Genomic DNA, 21149 nt, shown 5'->3' with positions numbered 1-21149 from the left:
CAATTTTCTGTCCTTGAAACTGCAGAAGCTTAACTAATTAACAAACATCTTTTCCAAGGAACTAATTAGAGTTTAGGAATCGAAAAAGAAAGTCTGAGGAAACGGGTTATTCTTTTTTTCTTTGTTAGTAATTTAATATTTCTCAATTATTTACTGCTTCCAAAATTTACTCAGAGATGGTCCACTCTGGTTGCTCAAAAACCACTCAAAGTTTGCCATGAACCGCGTTGTGAGCAGTTCTCATCTTTCATCCTTTGTGATAGTACGATGCATCCAATAATTGTCATCACCATCACTACTTGACCGAAGGCAAAGAATTAACGTCCTTTACCTAAACTGTTGCAGAATACTTTAGTTCTGACTTCTGACAGTGAAGAAGACATTTTATTGGCAAACATCTAGAAGCTGCCCCACTCAGTTGCCCATCTCCTCATGCAATGCATACAATAATAGGGAAAGTTCCGAGTGCACATTCTCTCTTCTTTCTTTTGTGCACCCTTCTTTTAAGTTACTCGTAAGAAACATTGACCTGCATGAATGGAAAGTTTCTTTTTCTATTTTTTATTTTTTGAAAAAAGTTTATTGGAATTGGACTATGTTGGAATTCCAAACAACGTAGAGACTTTTTTTTTTATATTGGTTACGGTAATTTCAGTCACCTATTATAATTTGACTATTGGAGTTCTTGCATAACACGCACAATAAGTTAAGAAAACTGTTGAATATTCCCCTTCATCTTCTGGTATGAATGGTCAAACCATAATGTCTAATAGTAATTTTAATTTATTTTATTTGGGAATATCTTATATATAGTAAATTAGAGTAAACGAACAAATTAAATGTTATAATTCTTGCTTACCTGTCTTGTTTGAACCACTACCAAGTTATGAGACCTGGTCACATTCCCTTAATCTCACATGAATGCTCGGTGACACTCTGTAAACTTTTAGATGCTGCGTAAGAATTAAGTGACTTTATATGCATTATTAGTGACCAAAAAAGGAAAAAAAAAAATTGTGCCCGAATTAAATCCACATATTCTTTTTTTTTTTTTAAGAAAAGCATTTCAATGTTATTGTTCATGTGAGTTTCTGAATACTATAATAAATTTCATTATTTGGAAAGTACATAGAGAATTCCCATTGGATAGCATTTCAAAACCAGTGTGCGAGCATTACATAAGAAAAATGTCAACCCTTGTATTTAAAGTTACCTTCTAAGAATACTTTTTTTTTTTAATGATATACATGTGACAAAACATTTTTTTATTTTGTATTTTTCAAATTAATCTTGTTAATGCACTGGGTTTTTGCAAAGATTATTTTGGATGTTCGAGCTGTTGCCATTATGTGGAGGAAGGTAAATATGAATAGAAGAAATTGAGAATTAAGCTTAGCTTGTGATTTTTTTCTATCTGAAATCTTCCACTAGTATTTGGGCTTTTTATGCTCTTTCTGATTTGTAATAAAAGTTACACTAATAAAAAGAAAATTACTGCGCTGGGTTAAGATCTAGAAATGGTTGACTGGACGAAAGAAGTGTAGCACATCAACTTCCAGGAAAGTAATAAGAAGCAAGCCCAATGGGCTAAAAAAGCATCGACTTGTAGACTTTAGAGCATTGACTTGAGAAGGACCCAATAGGCTAAAAAGCATCGACTTGAGAAGGTCTGAAAAGACCGCAACCCCTTGGGACCTCCTCTATAAAAGCTTTAGCATTAACACGTCAAATGCATAGAGTATTCATACACACTCCCAGAAAAATAACCAGATGGACGAACAACTAGAGATAGTAGCCCATACCATCAAGAAAGTACAAAAATCTTGCTTATCCATTTCTCTAATTCTGAGGAATGCCTTGAAGATCACCATCAATGCAAATGGGAGGCTTGCATTTTTTATCACATTCGTCATGTTTTCCCTATATTCCCTGGTGGGATTGGCTGATCATCTAGTATTGCGACCTGTTTTAAGAGATTTAGTAGCCAATTTCCTACTTGTGCCCACAAAAGTCCGAATCACTGAAGCTGATCCGACCATATACATAGCTATTGTAAGAGATGTTCGTTTTCTTCTCAATTACAAATTTGCAACATTGTCTTTCTTGTGTGTTGTTTTCATGTTTTCAGTAGCAGCTTCTGTACATTCTACGTACGAAGCCTGTACTAATAATGATGCAAAAGCATTGAGCGTAAAAGAAATGCTGTCCAGAGTCACGGGACTAGGAAGCTGGAAAAGGCCTCTGAAAACAAGCATTTGGATGATTCTGATCAGCTTGGCAAGCGCAATCCTCTTACTAGTCATGTTTGGATTAATTGGAGTCATGACTGAAGGTCCTCTTTTCACTACCATGTATTGGATACTGGTGGTTTTAGGTGTGGTGTGTTGTGTTCGTATCTGTGCTCTCTGGATGCTAAGCCTTGTGGTTTCTGTGATGGAGGAAAACTTGTCTGGCCTGAAGGCTATCCATGTTGCCAATTCTGAGCTCAGGAAAGTCAAAAAGTTGCAGGGATTTGTTTTAATGATGCTTCTGGTGCTTGCTTCGGGTGCAATGCATCAGAAATTTTCTTTCCTGGAAGCTTATGCCAATTTGGTTGGTTTGGCCATTAGTGTTCCAAGAATTTGGTCATATTGCCTGATGATACATTTTTATTTTGTGGTCTACACATTATTTTACCATGAATGCAGAAGGAGCTATGCAAAGGTGGAGAATGCAAGGCTATATGCTCCTACCATTGCTGATGCAGAATTTTAGATAGAAAATTGGAGCGACTTCTTGTATCATATGTAATACTGATTGCAGGCCATTTTGTATGAGAAATTCAATATTCTCAGCTATCATGATTAACCAAAAAGCAGTTAATTGGAGGCCAGAAAACAACTAACGCCTACACACAAAAAGAAAAAGCAGCTAGAATCTAATCTGTCTTACAAATGTCTAGCTTGCAATCTTCAAGTACTTATAACAACACTCTACTTTTTTGATCAATTAGTTCATGGGGATTTGATTCAGCATTCTAGAATTCCCGAGAATTGCTAGTGAATTGGAACTTGATATGGGAATCTTTAATTTGCTAATGATTTGCTTATGACGTCTAAACTCATTTCATCCCATTATTTTCATTTTAAATCACCAAATTGGGTGTTTAGACAGTCGACTGAAAAGCAAGACTTACAAAGGCAACCGATTGACGTTCAGCTTTCTAACAAGAAAGACGTTTTCTCAATTTGTGTGGCGCAACTCTTTGAGGAGGTTGCAAGAAGATTCTTGTAAAGACATGATTTAGGTAGATTTTTTCCATTTTTTTTATTAGATTTTGAGTTTTTTCAGATTTTAATTATCAAATATGAAATTTCTTGGATCTATTCACGATAATATCCAGATTTGAAATAGTTAATTAACAAATTTAACGATTGAAGACATGCACGTTGGATTATAATTATTATCTTATATTTTGAAGTCCTTTTTAGAGATTTATTCCGTAATCTTTATCTATTTTTCAGATCTGTAGTATATATCCTTTAGATCTCTTTTTTCGATATCTATGTATGTTTGATGATGTATTTTGTCATTAGTACATATTTTAATAAAATTATGATATTTTATTCCAAAAAAAAAAAGTCAGGTATTTAGCAATGATCACCGACAAGGGGCAAAGCCCGTTATGTTACAATGAGGGTGGGCAATTCAACTTCTGAAAAATGTGAACTTGACTAGTACAAGATTTTAATTGTTTTTTTTTCTTTACAATTGCACTCTCTAAATTTTTTTTTTTTTTTGAATCTTTCCTTTTCTTTTAGAATGGCCCTCAAAAAATTGCCCAGATTTTCATCATGGTTATAATCACCTTTAGAGAAATAAAATATTTACTTCTATCTTATTAAAAATTAAAAGATTTACCATAGCATTCGAAAAAGATTTAAAAAAATTTTAAATTAACCTTATTTAGATCTAAAAATTATTTTGTTTATATAGTCACTGAAATAGTTGTCCCAGTCTCTAACCCTAACCGATTCAAAGTATAATAAACCTTATTCAAATTACAAGTATGCCTCACACCTAATGGGTTAAATAAACTCACAACTTAGTAGTGAAACTTGAATAGAAAATTTCCAGACAAAACATACAAAAGAAACTACTTTCACTTTCCTAGAATTCACAAAGAGTCTTCATTCCTTTGCTGTTCATATCCCCTGCAACACAAAAGTCAAAACTTTTCACCAAAAAAAAAAACAAAAAAACAAAAGTCAAAACTTGTCGCTATTCAAGTGGAGGATAAGTACACACGTGGCTGGAATTTATGATAGGACCATTCTCCCAAATAGAGTTATTATTAGGCCTCAAAAAAGAAAAGGAATTCAGCAAATAAGGACTCGAGTGAAGCAAAATAGTAGGCTTCTAAATCCAATACGGATCCAGCCGTTGAAGAATTATCTACAGTAACTACCACCAAAATCTAGAGCCAAAGTTTGGTTATATATGATTAACCCCCTGCAATTTTCTGTCTCTATATTCATTACCCCTTTCAATTGTCAAGTTTTCAAAATAGGCCTTCTTTCATTTTCAATCATTCGAGGCTCTAGTCCTGACTCCTGAGTGGAATAAGTGATTAATTACTTGGTTCCGATTTTACCCATTTCCCTTTGGTGCTAGCCATTGGCACAAGTCTTGTGGTGGACACTTACTTTGAATAATATCTGATGGTGTCTTTAAAATAAGTAAGAGGAAAAAAAAAAAAACTTGTTTTGACGAATCCCAATATTAGGCAAGAAGATATGTGACTGGGGTCTCAGTAATTGCTTGTTCCAATTGCACGAAACATTATTAATAAATATGGACCCTAAATTTGTAAGAATTAACCTTTAAACATTATACATGTATTATCTATCTAGACACTCGATAACTTATATAGTGTCAATGAAGGAAGTAACAATCCAATTTAAAAATAAATAATTATGACGGTGTTTTCAAAAAAAAATTTCACGTTTTAACTCACCAATATTTTTATTCTGGAATTCTGGAATTTCCACCGTAAATTACCTATTGTTGAGGCCCTCATCCAGAAAATACCTAGTCCTGCTGTCCCATAATAAACTTTCAGCCCTCGGAGGGAAAAAGTTCGGCAAGGATGCTGTGTTGCTGGACAATGCAGGTGATGAACAAGGGTCTCTCCTTGCTCGCCCCACAACACTTAGCTCCCATTGATATCATCCGTTCTTCCTCTGATTTCAGGTATATTTGAGACATCCCACTTGTCTACTGCCTCATCTCTTTCAAGTTTTGGTTAGTTTTTGAATCTTTCTATTAATTATCGGTTTGGATATAGTAAAACACTGCAGTGGGTACCTTAAGAATATCCCTCTTTCACTTTGGGTCGATTTATTCGAGGCAAGAATCCATTTTTATCATTTCTTCAGAGAAAGAGCAACTAGTATCTTTTATCAGTTCTGACTTGTGCAAAAATTTGTTCTTTACCGCAACGATACTAAGAAACTGAATACAACACTCGTATTCCTAACTACGTACTTTGTGGATTTTGGATTTTAGTTAAGGGAGTAATAGACAGGGCTCATATGGATATTTGTCTGGAAAATTGTATTTACTATTATCCTGCTTTTGATTGTTTCTGACCTGTGAATTACTTGCTTTTAATTTTCTGTAGTCTTTTCTGGGTAAGTTTTGTGTTTTGGAGTTGAGACAGTGTGAAGTAAGTACACGGAGAATGTATTCATTTTTGGAGCATGAGTTGTATATGCTGTTAAGATGGTCTGCCGGTGTCAATCTTGACCTTATGAATTGGAGTTTTTTTTGGTTTTAGCTAACCGAATCTCATGAAACTTCTTCTAAACAAGAAGATGTTGGTAGTCTATTCGACAATGCTAGAAACATTGTTAATCTAGCAACTCTGTGTATGACATGGTAAATTGTCAGTTAGAATTGCTTGGATCAAGTTATTTTTAATTTAGAAGTCACAGGTGAGAAGTTGTTACCCAATTTATTAAACGCTAAGAAGTGCAGGCAGTGTTAAAAAAACTTTAGGTTTGATTATTTGGTGGTCTAATTGAAGTTTAGTGACAATCTTGGTAGGCAGATACTCAAGAAAGTCTTATCCACACTAGACCAAGAATAATGCACCAAACTGTGTTGTTTTGATCGGAAAAATCCTTCCTTTTTCATATTTCTTAGGAAAAAAGGATGGAAGTCCGCTGTGAGTGTGGGAAACTACCATGAGTTAAAAAAATTTATGACATCTCTTGCTGTCTTGTATTTATTGAGAATCCATTCAGATTTTTGTAGTTTTCTGTAAGAAATTGCTTGGAAAATTTGTGACATTTCTAGGACCTTATTTACACTTTCTGAATCTGTAACAATGGTTGTTATAAAATGAAGAAATGTCTTAGTTTTTTATTTGATATTGTTCTCCTTTCATTCTTTACTCTCTTTCTAGATGGGGATTGAGAAGAGGACAAGATGCAATACTAAGCTTGCAAAGTAGGAAGATTCGACCAATTCGCGTGTTGGCGAACCCTAATGTATGCATCACCTAAGGCTCCCACATTATCCTGTCAATCTGTTTGGTTTCAATATGCACACAAATGTTTGTGGGTATATCCTCGGTGTCCTATTGAAAGAGTATATTTGGAAGGGTATGTTTTCAGAGTGAGGCTCAAGTAATCCAAGACACATTTTTATTTGAAATTCAGCTGTTTTATTGGTACATGAATATGCAAAAATAGCAGGAATAAGTGCACTAGATATAAAGATTAGACAGTGTGAATTTTAGGCATCTCTTTGGTCATTTGTTGTACCAAAGTGAATTTTAGGCTACTTATTATGGAGTATGCTAAGACAGTGGTAACGTTGAACTCTACTGATCCTTTAACTGTTGTAAATGATGAGAAACTGATTCTGGGGGTTGCTTGGAGCCAGATAAAAGAACTAAGTATTGGACCGGTGGACTCATATTAAGTAAAAAAGGAAAAGAAGACGAAGGCTTTTAGGTTCATGCAATTTTAGGGGGAAGATATTTAATGAAACCATTTCATTGTATGTGGTCTCTCTTACATGAACTTTCTTCTGTTTCCTCTTCAGCTGGTGTTAGTTACCATGTCCTTTTTTAGATAATGTGTTACAAAAATTTGTTATCCCCTGATGCTTTGAATATTGTAATCCACATCTATCATGTCAATGCCACTAATAAATGTTTATCTAACAGTCTTCCTTGGGGAGATATTGCAAAATATCCAGCTAGTTGTAACTTATTTCATCTTCTATAACCATTACCTTTGCCATCTTGCAAACATAATACTTGTTCTGTTGTTCTACACACCCATTCTAACATTATCATGTAGTCTGAACTTATTCATTAATTTCCTTTTGAACTTCCATGAAAGATATCTTATGTTGTATCTATATTTACCATTATGGGGATGAAGGAATGACATGGACAGCTATGATATATTTTCTTTATATCCCACTTGTTTAAAATCCATGAGCATCATCTCTCTCTCTCTCTCAATAGAAGTCAAATATGGAATTGTCATCTCTTAGGCATTTGCTTAGAGCTTGACCACTTCTTTATCCTCATAGTTTCAGCCTCCTTATGTAGGGACTTTGGTATAAGATGCATCCTACTCCATCTAATGGTTTACTTGTCCAAAAGTATCTTCCAGTTGGCCTTTGTTTGTGCACTTACGTTTCAGAAATTATTGTTGTGCAGCCTACTATACCTATTTTGTTGGCAAACAACACTCTGGGAGAAACTAAGCAGACTCACCTGCATTTGTTTTTAGTGTGAGTCACAGAAAAAGAAGAGCTTGTATGTAGTCTCTCTTAAACTTGGCAGAATGCTGTGCATGTTTTGTAGCAGGCAAAAAAAATTATGAAAAGGAAGAAGAAAAGGTTCATACCTGAGATCCTTTTGGCATAATTCTCAAATTTTTAAAGGGAAGACAGAAGTGTCATATTATAAATGAATGAACTTTTGGCACTCACACATCTGTAATTTAGACATCAAGATCTACAGCATCACGTTTTCAAGCCTGAAAACATCTCAGGTAAACTGGTTGAGAATTTCAAGGTTGCTACTAGATTTAGTACATAACCAAAATGTCAAAGTTCATCTTTTTCTGACAGTAAACATTCAATGCTCAAACTGAATGTGTAGCAGGGTCATAGTCAAAGCTAGAAGTCTAGAGTATCTAGATTGCTGTTTTGCACAGTGTTTCATTGCATTGTTGATGTATATCCTGAAGCCACAAGATTCCATATTATTTACGGTCCCATTTTTTTTTTTTTGGTGATTTTGTAGGTGCCTCCAGGAAGAAGAAGTTCAAGCAAAGTGGTGAACATGGTTGACCCGTTGGAAGCCAAGCGGCTTGCAGCAAAGCAAATGGTACAGATTAAAGCTAAAGAGCGACTAAAAGTGAGTCCAGCCCCTTGTTAGCATACTCTCCATTTTGCTATGTGAGGAACTTTTGCTTGTCTGCTTCTTCTCATCCAATTCGCAATTGATTGAGTAAAAATCATCCATAAAACAGGATTTATTAGCTTTATCTCAAACATACAGGTGTGCATGCAGGCACATATGTTCTCTGGGACTAATTCAAATGTACCCTGTAAATGTCATTGATTTCTTGTAAGATACATGCTTTCGTGTAGGGTTATTTACCCAAATATTGTCCTTTTTTTATTCAACATTAAGCTAATATTGTTGGTTTTAATTATTTTCCAAAAATCATTTAGCTGATGCTAAAACTTTCTTTTTTGCTTCTTCTCTTAAGCAAAATTCATCCTGGCACCTCTCTTCATGAAAGCTCAACTTTCTCCCTCTCTGTTCCATCTTCAAAATGTAATCTTTTCCGTTTTCCTTACATTTTGACTTCTCTCCCTTCTTTCTTTATCTGCTTTGATTTTGCCCGATGTGCTGTTTTTCAACCAATTCCAGTTCTTTTGTTGCTGGCTATTCTGGCTCAGCCTCCAAATGAAATTTTTGAGGTGATGCCTGCCTCATAGGGTGTTAAACGTGAAAACTGATTTGTCATTGTCGGAGGGGTACAGATATATACAAGCGATTTGTCGTCGTTGGACGGGCATAGATATGTACAATGAGCTGTGAGTTTGTTGTGACTCTGACACGCCATCATGTTCCAAGAAGATTAATTTGAGTTTGCGATCTGTTGTTTCCTTGTCCTTTCTTCTGATAAGGCTTTTCTTGTACCCTTGGACCTGTTTTGTATCTTTCCTACCGTGATTGTACAGATGATTTCTAATCTGTTCTAGTGTGATATGTTACAGAGACGTCGAGAAATCGAGGCCATCAATGGTGCTTGGGCTATGCTTGGTCTGACTGCTGGATTAGTCATTGAAGGTCAAACTGGGCATGGAATTCTATCTCAGGTACCTCATTCTCAGCTGCATCGCTCGTAGGGAAAGTTTCAGAAAGAGGGCTTAATTTCGTAAAGCTGAACACATTTTCTCTGTCTCTGTTTATTTCCTTTTAACAGTTGGCCGGATACTGGGCTGCATTTGTTGGCCTTTTCACAAGATAGAACATTCCAAGTCCACCTGAGCAATTCTTTCAAAGAAATTCTTGTAAGCGAAGCCCAGAAATTATTCAGTTGATTGTTGTGTTTGTAGTACTTAATTCATTCTTTTACATGTTCTTGTTTGTAAGTGTTGTGCCATTACACGTACTACAGATGTACCTAACTTGCTACAGGGCTCTCTATCTTTTCGATGCCAAATTTGTCTCCTAGGAACAAATACGAGGGCAATGTATTCACTAACTTTATTCTCCGTCCTCTTTCTTTTTCTTTTTTTTTTTTTTATCTTTTGTTTAAAAACCATTTGCTATAAAATCGCTTCTATTCTGTATTACAATCCCAAGTTGGCATACGCGAATCAAACTCGCCGTTGTACTACTTTTGAGAGTACAGAAAAAGTGTCCCATTATTACGAGCTGTGGATTTCTAATCTCCATATACCCCTATATGTACATACATGTGCGTGTGCTTATTTCTTACGGTTAATTCCAACAAAACTCCCTCAATAAAAATGCCACTTTCTCATATAGCCTCCTTGAATGTTTTTTTGAACTAATCCACCTCTTCAGTCCTTACAATTTTGCCAATCAGGTTAAATTTGTCATGCTGACACACACACAGTTTCGTGAACTAACCAAATTACCCTTCCACTGCTATAGAAATTTTTTTTGTAAAAACTCTTAAAAGTGATAAAATGAATCAAAATGAACCCCGAATAATTGCAAAAGCTATTGAACTAATAAAACATGAATTATAAAAATAGTAGCAACAGGCTAATATATATTGAAATAAACGTCAATTGTGATCATAAGTCAAACATCACACAAAACGTAGAATTGTTAACAACTGGATTGTTTTAGAAAGTTTTTCAACAAGAGCAGGCACTAAAAAAAATAGCAATAAAGAACTTGTGGGGTAATTTGGTCACTTCACAAAACCATGCAGCTAGCAATCATATGAGCTTCTTGATCCAATTGTACTAGATTGGGAAAATTACACGTAGCACAAGAAGCGAATTGATTCAATTAAAGAGAAACAGACAGATATATTTTGTGGGGGTTTATTAGAATTAACCCAATTTATTATTTGAGCGGTATAGTATAAGCCTGAAGATTCTTTCTTTAGACGCTAATTCGTCTTCCATGAACAAACTCCATAAAACCAATATAGTATTACCTGTAGTGTTTTTTTATTTTTTATTTTTTACGCTCTGGAGGGGTATCCTAGAATCACCCGGACTAATTTCCCCAAGCTGGGCAGAGCTCGCCCCAAAGATGCCCAGCAACGGTAGCAAATGGGTGTCAAACCTGAGACTTTGCTGTAAAAACAGACGACTGGAACCAGCCGAGCTACCCACTGGGACTACTATTACCTGTAATAGAAAAACGGATTTTTTGCTTTCTCGTTCTTGCCCACTTCTTGCTAGGTGGTAGACGTCTTGTGTTAATAGCCCAAGTAGAGAAAGCCCAATGCCAATTAGAGAATACAAAACAGAAAGCTTCTTGGTTTCGCAGGAGATAATGAGGCAGAATTTGTGGTAATGATAATGAAGGATGGATGGTGTTTATGCTTGCCACTCGAATGAAAAACAAGGGCTAGTCCAACATGATACAAAATTTGTCCTTGTTCTTGATAAAGGGTGTAATAGGAAGACAATATTTTGATCTTGAGATTAAAAATTGGAAATTCCTTTTTTTTTCATTAAGCTTGCAAAACTTTGTTTCTGTTTTTTTTTTCATTTTTTGTTAATTTTCTTTAATGGGTCAAACTGCTTAATTTGGGCACATCTGCTCTTCAATTGAGGCAGGCAAAAAATTGCCAAGTAATGGTATGGAGTGCAGAAGTCAAAAAATTAGTAAATGGTTAAAAGGACAAACATTTTTTTTTTCCCCACAGATGATATAAAGAAATGCAATAAAGTACACATCACTCTGTCAAAAAATCTACAAGGCAATTTGTCTTCTGCAAACAAAGAGTCAACGGATGTTATTCCTTGTTGCTGACAAATTTTCAATTGATTCAACTAGTTTCTTGTTTTTTTCCCCTGAAGAGCCCAGAAGAGTTGAAGAATATGAAGTATTTGTGAGAGAAGTTAATGCTTGTTTTCTTCAGATATTTTTTTTTTAAAAAAAAAATACCTATACCCTGATATTCTTCTCTGAAGATTCCTCCTAACCTACGTCACATCTTTAGTTTTTCTTGGTGCAAATTGTTTCAAAAAAAAAAAAAAATCTTACCTAATGCTCCAAACAAAATAGTTGTATATGAAATAACCCAACGAAGCATATGGTACATTGATTGGTGAAATTAAATGGCCCTCTAGACTAGAGAGAGATGAAGCATGTGATGAAGAAATTTTCGAACCCAAATGGATAAGAATTCACGTTTGGCAGTGATGGCTACTGAAAACTGAGGATATCTATTCTCGTCTTGTGAAAGAAATCTATATCCTTTTGCATGGTGCTGCGTGGGGTAGGCATGGCCGCATCCACTAGAACCTTACCAACTCAGCCGATAAAACGTAAAAGGTCGTCCTCATATTGATATTAGTGTTACTGTTCTCTGCAAATTTATCGCAATTTTTTGTCCGAAGCTAAAAATGCCTTTGGATAAGTTTCAATTCTGTATGGAAAGTTGTATACTTTCAGCCTTCTAGCACTTTTAAGATTAAACCAAAAAAAAAAAAAAAAATCCTGCGTTGAATTTTGCGATTATATCCAAGTGGCATGCCAGATTATGGAGAAAGAAAAATTAAAATCAAATGAAATATTGCATGATCAGGCAAAATAATACAGTAGATATTTTGCTTGCTATGAAAGATAGTTAACAGCTTATTCAAGAGGCAGCATTCAGAATAAAAGAAGACGACTCTGAGGTCATAACCCGGACGTACAAGTCTACTGAAAATTGGTAGTTTTATTACTAATTGATTCTTGTAGATTTTTAATCTTTAATGGTACTAAATAACTACCATCTTGTTTTGCTGAAAGGGAAAGTTCATCTCCAAGATCACCAACTCCGTATAATAAAAGCTACGTACATGTTCTGCCTTGCCATACATCTGTTCCTAAAGACTGTTACCAACACCGTATTTTTCAAACTTGCTTGTTCAAGTGAACATGCGCATATATACGTATCGGGAAAAATTGAAGTCTACCACCTAAAAAACCTCTACTTTGTAAAGTTTTCTAGGACTAGGTAAAGGTGCCATAATCCAAAAATAAGCCCTTATAATGATGGTTTCTTCAATTAAGATTGAAACGCTTAAGAATTGAAGGTCTTAGGTTCAGATCCTCCTTCGCCTTTCTCCCTTCATGAATCCCAACTCTTTTCTGCTTTAAAAAAAAAAAAAAGGGATTGGTTCCTTTAATTATTTGTATCGCCATTTTATGCCAAGTCAAGATATTTGACAGTAGTATGTTTGATAAAATCTTATTTATAAGAGGCCAAGTACGGATGGTGCCTATAATCCAGATCACTTGGTTTAGGATAAACTCAAATCCGAATGCTCTTAACTTCAAAGTGTTTGCTTTCTTTCAATTCTAACATTTAAAGCACGCAAATGATATAATACTCCAATAATTTTAGCCACTCCAAGTAGCCAAGGCATATCACTCTGAATAGATTATACATTTTTTTAAATCCATCCTTAACAGTCAGCTTTTAAGATAAGAACTGCAAAGATCGTCACCTACACTAGAAATTCACCTCTCAAGTTATCATCAAAACTCTTAATCCGTCAAAACTTTTGATAGCCTGACAACGACTTTACCAAGTCAATAAAAGAGACTGCTATATATTTTGTTTGTGTGTGTGTAAATTGGTTTTGAGCTAAATCGTTTGTGTGGTTCCTAAATGGAAGCAGTTTCCTAGGAAAGAGCATCATGCAGCAAACAACTTGCGAAGAAAAGTAGATTAGATAGCTATCGAGTCGACCCCAAGAAATATACAAAAAATCAAGCAGTTAGTTGCAAGTGAAATGAACCAACCCAATCTATAACAATCCATCGTGTTTGTAGACTCGTAATTCTAATTTGTCAAACAATCAATTCCCTCAAGACACTTCTGTATCTCTCCATGGCATCAACGTGGCAAGAATCAACTCCAACCATTACATGAAACCATAGACTTTTCAGCTCTATCCTAATCTCATAAAAGATCATGGTGGGCTCACAGGTCATCTTTGTACTAGATATGAGATATCCAAAGCAACTTTGTTTGTTGAATGAGGACCAATATGGACAACTACACCTGCCCATGTGGCCCAATCACTCGACCGACAGTCAACATCCTTGTAAAGCAGGTCTTTTCAAAAAAAAAATTTTTGTGTTTTGGGGAAGAGGGGGGGGGGGGGGGGGGACACACACACACACACACTGGCTGTGGTGTTTTCATGGACAAACAATGGTTGATTTCTGTCAAAATGGTTTTGGACTAAATCTGCACTTTCCATAATGATTTTTGTCCATGTTATGCGAAATTGGTTTTTTCAACTTATCTCAAATGATTTGCGTTGAAGAATTTCCATTTGCATGGGTTTGCGTTTATCTTAAGTTGAATGGTATAATAAGTAACCAAAATTGACTGGTATGATGAGCTATGACAAGCTGCACTTGTATCATGCTTGATTTACTTTAGCTCTAATCAGTATATTGATTGGGTATAATAATCGACCAATTTAACAGTAATTGTACAATGGAAATTAGGTTCGTATGTTTGGAAGTATGCCTTTTGCGTGTTCTTGGTGATGCGGGCTTTTTCAAGATTCCAACTGGTAAAATACTAAAATGATAGCCACCATCCTGATTTCAGAGCCTGGAATTGGACCAAAAAATTGCAAGTTCGACGAAGGCTGCTGCTACCAAGATTGATCTGGGGTAGGGCTCACTTTCCATTTTCTTTGCCGCACAAACAATAATGGTCACCAACTCCTGTTGCAAACTATTTTTCTAAAAGACCGACAGAATTGGCAGCAACACCTCACCTCAAACAGGGTGGGATTTGGCTACCAAGGTGAATTAACTTTTCCCACATGCAAATGTCCAGTACGATGTATAGACGAATCATAACTGCACTCAAGCTCTTTTTTGTTTTGTTTTGTTTTTTTTTTTTTGAGGGAACTGCATTCAGGCTCCAAATCTGAAATATGTTACTTAAGGGAAGGTAATTTTATTGTGAAGGGCAATTTTGTAACACTACGATTCCGCAAATCACAAACAATACATCTTTCCACCAATTAAGCAAGGCGCTTGTTTGGAAAGGGATTTTCCACTAAAAAATCGCTACAGTATATTGTTTCGTGAACACATTTTTCAATCACCTTTTTACCTTACATATATCAAATTGTTACAGTACATTTTTTACAAAAAAAAAAATCCAGAAAATTGCAATCCAAACACCAAGTATATTTCACGTACGAAAATGATATAATAGATAAAATAGCAAGAAAGAGAGATGACTATCCACTTACCCTAGCACAAATTAGAAATTCTCAGCAATATATAAAAAAATTTTAGACGTAATTCTTTTGTAGAAAATTTGGAAACTCTAAGCTTGTGTTTGGATTGCAATTTTTTAGAGTTTTTGTAGAAAATGTACCGTAACGATTTGATATATATGAGATAAAAAATGTGTTCACGAAAAAATGTAGAGATTTTTTGGATGGAAAATTCCTTTCCAAACGAGGCTTCATCTTTTATTTTCTTTAAAAAAGAATCAACAATATATAGTGATACTTATCTATTCTCTTGATGACTTGAGCCGGGATATAACTGCAAATATATAAATGTTGGACGTGATGTAGTCATAACCTGCCGCATAAGGTACCAAGAGTCGGCAAAATTTGGGGTACCCTTAGATTATAAGTAGAAGGGATATTGGATTTGTGGCCCTTTCGATAATAAATTGCTGTGCTCATAGTTTAGTTGTCATCCTCCATTATTGCCTCGAGTAGTCAGGAAAGACGTGTGACTTTCGACTCTCCTATGCGTCGAGAAATGGATTATGGATTACCGTCACCATTATTACCACACAGATATGATCTTGACACGGATGCAGAAATGCTTGAGAAAAGTCTTTTGCTTCTTCATTTTTGCAGAAAAGAGTAATGCTAAAGGCAGAATTTGTTTTGGTACACAGTTGGCACGGTTGCTGATTAGAAGTACGGTATGATAAAAAGATATTTTTAACGTTTCTTTTGTTACTTGGAATAAAAAAAATGAGAAAAGTATATAAGATTTGACCACAATTTGTGACTAAATAGCTGAGAGTTCATTGAGTTCTTGATTTGCAACTTGAAGCTTGTTGATCTGTATTGCAGCCTAACATCCTGATTATTATTTCTTTCAAATAAAAATCCGGATTTCTTTTAAGTTAAAGAAGCTTCCAAAAAGAAAGTCCAAATTGGGGCAGAGCAGTTTTTTCTTTTTCAGTAGATTAACTAGAACAATAGTTGAAAAAGAACAAGATATTTCTCTTGGAAAAGTACCACAAATAAGAGATATGGAAGATTCATACGCTTTCATATATGTTTGGAGCAAGTGAAACTTCTACAAGTCTATGAGATTAGGCATGGAAATATAAAAGTTTTCTCACCGGCTATAAGAGCCGGGACTTTTGAATAAAACTGATATTGGAAAAGTTCAATTAAGTTTTATAAGACTGAAAAAGTCATCCATTTATAATTTACTTATCTATTGGGCTATCTTATTATACGTTTCTTTTTTTTTTTGTAAGTAGGAGTTCTTTAACTTGGGATTTCCTACCTAGAATTCCTCCCCGTATCACTGATCTTTTCCAAGTTTAATTACAATTTTTCAAAAAAAAAAAAAAAAACATTTTCTTTTCTCACTAGAAATTGCTCCTTTAATTTCCTCATTTCAAAACCAAGAAAACAGGCAAGACGTCTCTACCTTAGAGATTAAATTCGCAGCATGGTAGGTGACGGGCGGATAAGAGGATAAATCTATGCTGTGAAGCATCACATGCAATTAATTAATGCGTTCAAACACAACTAACAATCTAGTGGCCTCTTGAACTCTTAAAAAGGGCAGTGCCAATATTTAATCTCGTACGAAAGTTTACAACTTGTCCGTGGTAAAGCCGGAGAAGTTGAAATAATAACATGTATTAAATTTGGAAGATTAAGGATGAGCTGAAGTTTGTCAAAGATGTCGGGTAGTTTTGAATTTGCTACCATTATTCAATCTTTTTTGGAGTCTAACTTGTAGTTGTCTTCCTTGAAAATGATATTTGGAGAGATGATAAGGAAAGATAAGAGGATTGAGACGAAGATCAACTTCAAAGAACCCACTGGGGTCGCTCTTGTAGTTCGTACAATTAGAATAGAAATGTCGTGGAAGTTATTACCTAATAAGTCTAAGTCTTCGTTTAGCTGCCTTATCTTAAAAAGCTTTTTTTTTTTGGGTGGATGTAAGCCAAAAAGTAATCAAGCGCCAAAGGGAACTAAAAGTTACAAAGGACAGGGATTAGTAATATTCTTAGGAATAAAACCGTTTAATAGTGTGGAGAGAGAGAGAGAGAAGAGAGAAGACGAGACAGTAGGATATATATCGGATTAATCCGATTCATTTGAATATTCATTTTTTATTTAAATAATATTCACACAATGGAATGTTCCATTGATTTCTTACCGAGACAAACAATTAAAATAAGCCTGTATTTTACGTAAAAGATAATATGTATTTGGGGTTTTATACCTTCCTTTAACGTACACTTTTTTAGAAAAAGGGGACTAAATTAATTTCAGCCTTGGTACATGTAGAATATGCTTTCAACCCAATGAACAAATAGCCGACGAGTCTTTGGTTTTTTATTTTTTATTTTTAGCTATCTTATGTAAGGGTCCATAGCATTCTTTAAACTTGTTATCTGTCTCTATTTACCATTAGGTGTAGAGAATCAATCAGATTGGGCTAATGTAATTAAAGCAAGAAGATCTGTAACTTAACATTAATCATTTGGTTAGTGACATGCAAAGAAACTATCTTGAGTTTTCGACTCTAGTATAAGTCCTCCATGTCCCCACCACAAAAGTTTTGGGACCTTGAATTGTTTTCGGGACAACCATTTTAATGATCTTAATTTATCTCAGCATTAACTTTTACAATTAAAGAAAAACGGAACAAGAATGCTACTAAAGGAAATTCAACCGAGAGAAAACAAAAACATTTGCAAGGACTAAATAGAAAAAAGGACCAAACAAAGAAAAGAATAGGAGACAGCAGATATGATTACACCTAAAAAGTCAACTCTCGTGAAGATCCAGCCTTGCGTCCGGCAAACTTCCTCAGCAGTTTTTGTTTGGGGACTTTTCTTTTCTTTTTTTCTTTTTTTTGGGGTCAATATTTCTGAGTTAACTTGTAGTACCAGAGAAGGGGATCCAACCGGATGAAAGGGAGTTAGAAGGAGAAAAAACCCAGCTGCATTACTCTTAAGCCAATTTATATACCAGATCCAGTTGGGCCATTGATCGAACTAAAATAGTATTAACTTCGACGGCGTGATTTTATGCACGTGCGTGCATACACACATATATATATATACACACACTTTGAAATTAATTTAAATGTTCTTAAAATTTTTAAGGGGCCAAAGGTATTACTTATGCAGAACATTGTTGAAAACTTTCAAAAATTTTGAGAGAGAAAAACATAAATTTATAGTACCACTTGAAAGGCGGTGGCCTCTCCACAAAAACGAATTATAGGTGCAGTAGTTTGAATTCCTAACTTGCGAGTAAGGTTGTATTTTTATGCTTTAGTAGTTAGGTTGTTTGGTGACTGCTGTTCGGTCAGCCAACAAATGTACGCCGGCAACCGATAAGGATTCAACAGTCAATCTAAGGAGGGGCCAAAAAAAAAAACAAAAAAGAAAAGGGAAAAGAAAATTGTATTCTGCGATTGTTGTATACTCGGTCTATTTTGGTCGTTGGTTGAAAACTTGAAGAACGACGCGGACACGCCACGTTTGTGATTGGCCGTGGAAAAGTAAAAACACGTGGCTCAGTTCGTGAATGAATTGGGCAACATTTTCTTCAAACAATTTTGGAGCGGGTAGGCATCTTGTGACTGCGTGTTGTGAGACCTTTTCTTTTTCTACCGTGGAAGCAAGGAACTTATTGGCTTTTCATTCTGCATTTTTTTTTCATGTTTTTCCTTTCTTTTTAATCTACCATAAGTTTTTCTTGTTCCTCTTTATTTTATCGTTTAGGTCGGTGTCTTTGAGTTAGTTTTGGATTAGTTTCTTAATTAGTAAAGTCATGTTGTGCGTAGCTTAATTTTAGTCAAGCTTAGAGTTCCCCTTGCGCTTAAAACGATATTACTACTTTAATATGCATTATCGATAAGGATCATTTTAGTTAACATTCATCGTAATTATAATACTACTAGTATTCTGCTATAGCTGATAAGGATCGTTTTACTAGTTAGGGTTCGTTTAAGTCTAATGGATATTCAATGAACACTTGGTAAAGATGTTATGTACTACTGGTGTTAAATTGTTGATTGTGATTTAGGTATGTTAAAAACGTTAAGAAAAAAAAATTTTCAGTTTTTTTTTTTTTGGCAAATGAGATGTCTTGAATTTAAAATGTCCTACTTACAATTTCTTACATTTTACTACTTAACCCAATCCTTCTCCTCGAGAAAACTTTTTAGTTAATACCCAAAAAAACCTGTTAGTTAATATTTCTCGTTTTTGTATTTCTACAATATTTCTGACGTGAAAGTATAATAGATTTAATGGGAGTTGAGTGTTTTAGAAGATATACATGGTAGTATGCACTTTAGATGATAATATACCAATGGGTCTCAGTCTCTTAGACTAACAAACAAACATAGGAAAAGATCCGCACTACTGCGTTGAAGAAAGAGAAGAGAGAAAAAGTCTTCCAAGGCTTTGGGTCCAACACGATCTCGAATGTTTCTCTCCATTATCATGTGCAATTGTGAAAATCTACAAGCCTGAGGGTCCGTTCCGTTTATTTGCCTGTCAAATAATTTTCCCAAGAAAAAAAATTTCACTGAAAATCATTTTTCTGAATATATTTGATTTTTTCATTTTTTTTCTCATGTTTGGTTCAATTTTTTAAAAATATTTTCCTTAAACTATCAGCATTCCAATATAGTTACTACTACCTCCCTGTCACTCCTACAGACAATTCACCTTAAACACCACACTCCATTTGAAAGTCAAAGACGATTAAAAAAATACTTTCTTAAGCATTCATAGAAAATTCTATGAATAATTGAATAAGATGATGTGCCCAACAATATGCTATAAATGGACCTAACAAAATTATTCTCTTTTGGAAATACATCCACCAATCTATAAAGCGCTACATTTATTTAAAAATATCCATCAATGTACGTTAGAAAAAGAGATGAAAAGGAATCATAAATTTGTATGTGAGAGTGAGAGAGAAAAAATGGACTCAACGAGGAATCATAAATATGTGTGTGAGAGCGAGAGAGTAAAAGTAGATTCAACAAGAAATGGTAGATTCCCCGTCGGTTAAAAATTCCTCTCCTCCCTAGATTAGGTTATACTCCCTCCGTCCCACTTTGATAGTATTGGTTTTTTTTTTCACACAGTTTAAGAAAAAGTAGTTAACTTTGTTGGAACAATCAATTTAGATAGCTATTTTCCTAAAATACCCTCACATTAATTAGAGTGCAATTTTATGAGAACTTGAATTGATAGTAAAAAAAGAATCAACTCTCATTAAATGGGGTAGATTTATAATAACAACAACTTACATTAAATAAGGGTATTTTAGAAAATTTAAAATACAACTATATTCTTCAATTGGAAAGTGGACTACAATTTGAGATAGACAAAAAAGGAAAACAGAACTATCAAAGTGGGACGGAGGGAGCAGTAGATTATACAAATATTATCGGCTCCGTTTGGATTAGCTGTTTTTGGGTTTGTTTTTCAAAAACACCACTGTAGCATTTTGAATCTGAAAAACAAGTCCGTTTGGATTAGTTGTTTTTGGGGTTGTTTTTCAAAAACTATATGAAAAACTTTTACTGTAGATTTTTTTGGATTATTTTTAGAGGTATTTTGGAAACATATTTTTGAGTATTTTTAGAATATTATAATTTTTATATTTTTATATAAATATACATTTATGCATTTATAATCCATTTATATTTACAAATGTATAGATGTATATTATTATAAATGAATAAATTATAAATGAATATTATATAAATGTATAAATTATAAATTATAATTTTTATATTTTATATAAATATGCATTTATGCATTTATAATACATTTATAGATATTTATAAATAAATATATTTATATATTCATATAAAAATATATAAAAATGTATTATATTATATATAATACATAATATAAATATATTTATAAATGTATAACTGTATATTATTATAAATGTATAAATGAATATTATAAATATATTATAAATTATAAGTGTATATTATTATAAATGTATAAATTATAAATGAATATTATAAATGTATAAATTAATATATTATAAATATATATTAATATTATGTAGAAATGTATTTATATAATTAATATAAATGTATATATGTATTGATATTATGT

General features: G+C 34.1%; 2 protein-coding genes across 2 annotated transcripts; both read left to right on the top strand.

Annotated features, from left to right (window-relative positions):
• Window positions 1–1770: 1770 nt before the first annotated feature.
• LOC113773609 lies at window positions 1771–2754 on the top strand. Its single transcript, XM_027318241.1, has one exon. It carries the CDS (start codon window positions 1771–1773, stop codon window positions 2752–2754), a length of 984 nt encoding a protein of 327 aa, XP_027174042.1.
• A 2371-nt stretch (window positions 2755–5125) lies between these two features.
• Window positions 5126–9798, top strand: LOC113775310. Its single transcript, XM_027320130.1, has 5 exons — window positions 5126–5232; window positions 6449–6533; window positions 8312–8425; window positions 9298–9399; window positions 9507–9798. The coding sequence occupies exons 1-5, from the start codon at window positions 5129–5131 to the stop codon at window positions 9549–9551; spliced, it is 450 nt and encodes a 149-aa protein (XP_027175931.1). The 5' UTR covers window positions 5126–5128; the 3' UTR covers window positions 9552–9798.
• The last annotated feature ends 11351 nt before the right edge of the window (window positions 9799–21149 follow it).

This window comes from Coffea eugenioides, chromosome 6 (assembly GCF_003713205.1).
Source record: "Coffea eugenioides isolate CCC68of chromosome 6, Ceug_1.0, whole genome shotgun sequence".
Lineage (NCBI taxonomy): Eukaryota > Viridiplantae > Streptophyta > Magnoliopsida > Gentianales > Rubiaceae > Coffea > Coffea eugenioides.
This window is presented reverse-complemented; position numbering and strand designations above follow the sequence as displayed.

Excerpts from the sequence above, each read along its gene's own strand:
- LOC113773609 (XM_027318241.1), top strand. The coding sequence starts at position 1,771 with ATGGACGAACAACTAGAGATAGTAGCCCATACCATCAAGAAAGTACAA.
- LOC113775310 (XM_027320130.1), top strand. The coding sequence starts at position 5,129 with ATGCTGTGTTGCTGGACAATGCAGGTGATGAACAAGGGTCTCTCCTTG. Across the intron at positions 8,426-9,297 it reads AAGCTAAAGAGCGACTAAAA|AGACGTCGAGAAATCGAGGC; the intron begins GTGAGTCCAGCC and ends GATATGTTACAG. Across the intron at positions 9,400-9,506 it reads GGCATGGAATTCTATCTCAG|TTGGCCGGATACTGGGCTGC; the intron begins GTACCTCATTCT and ends TCCTTTTAACAG.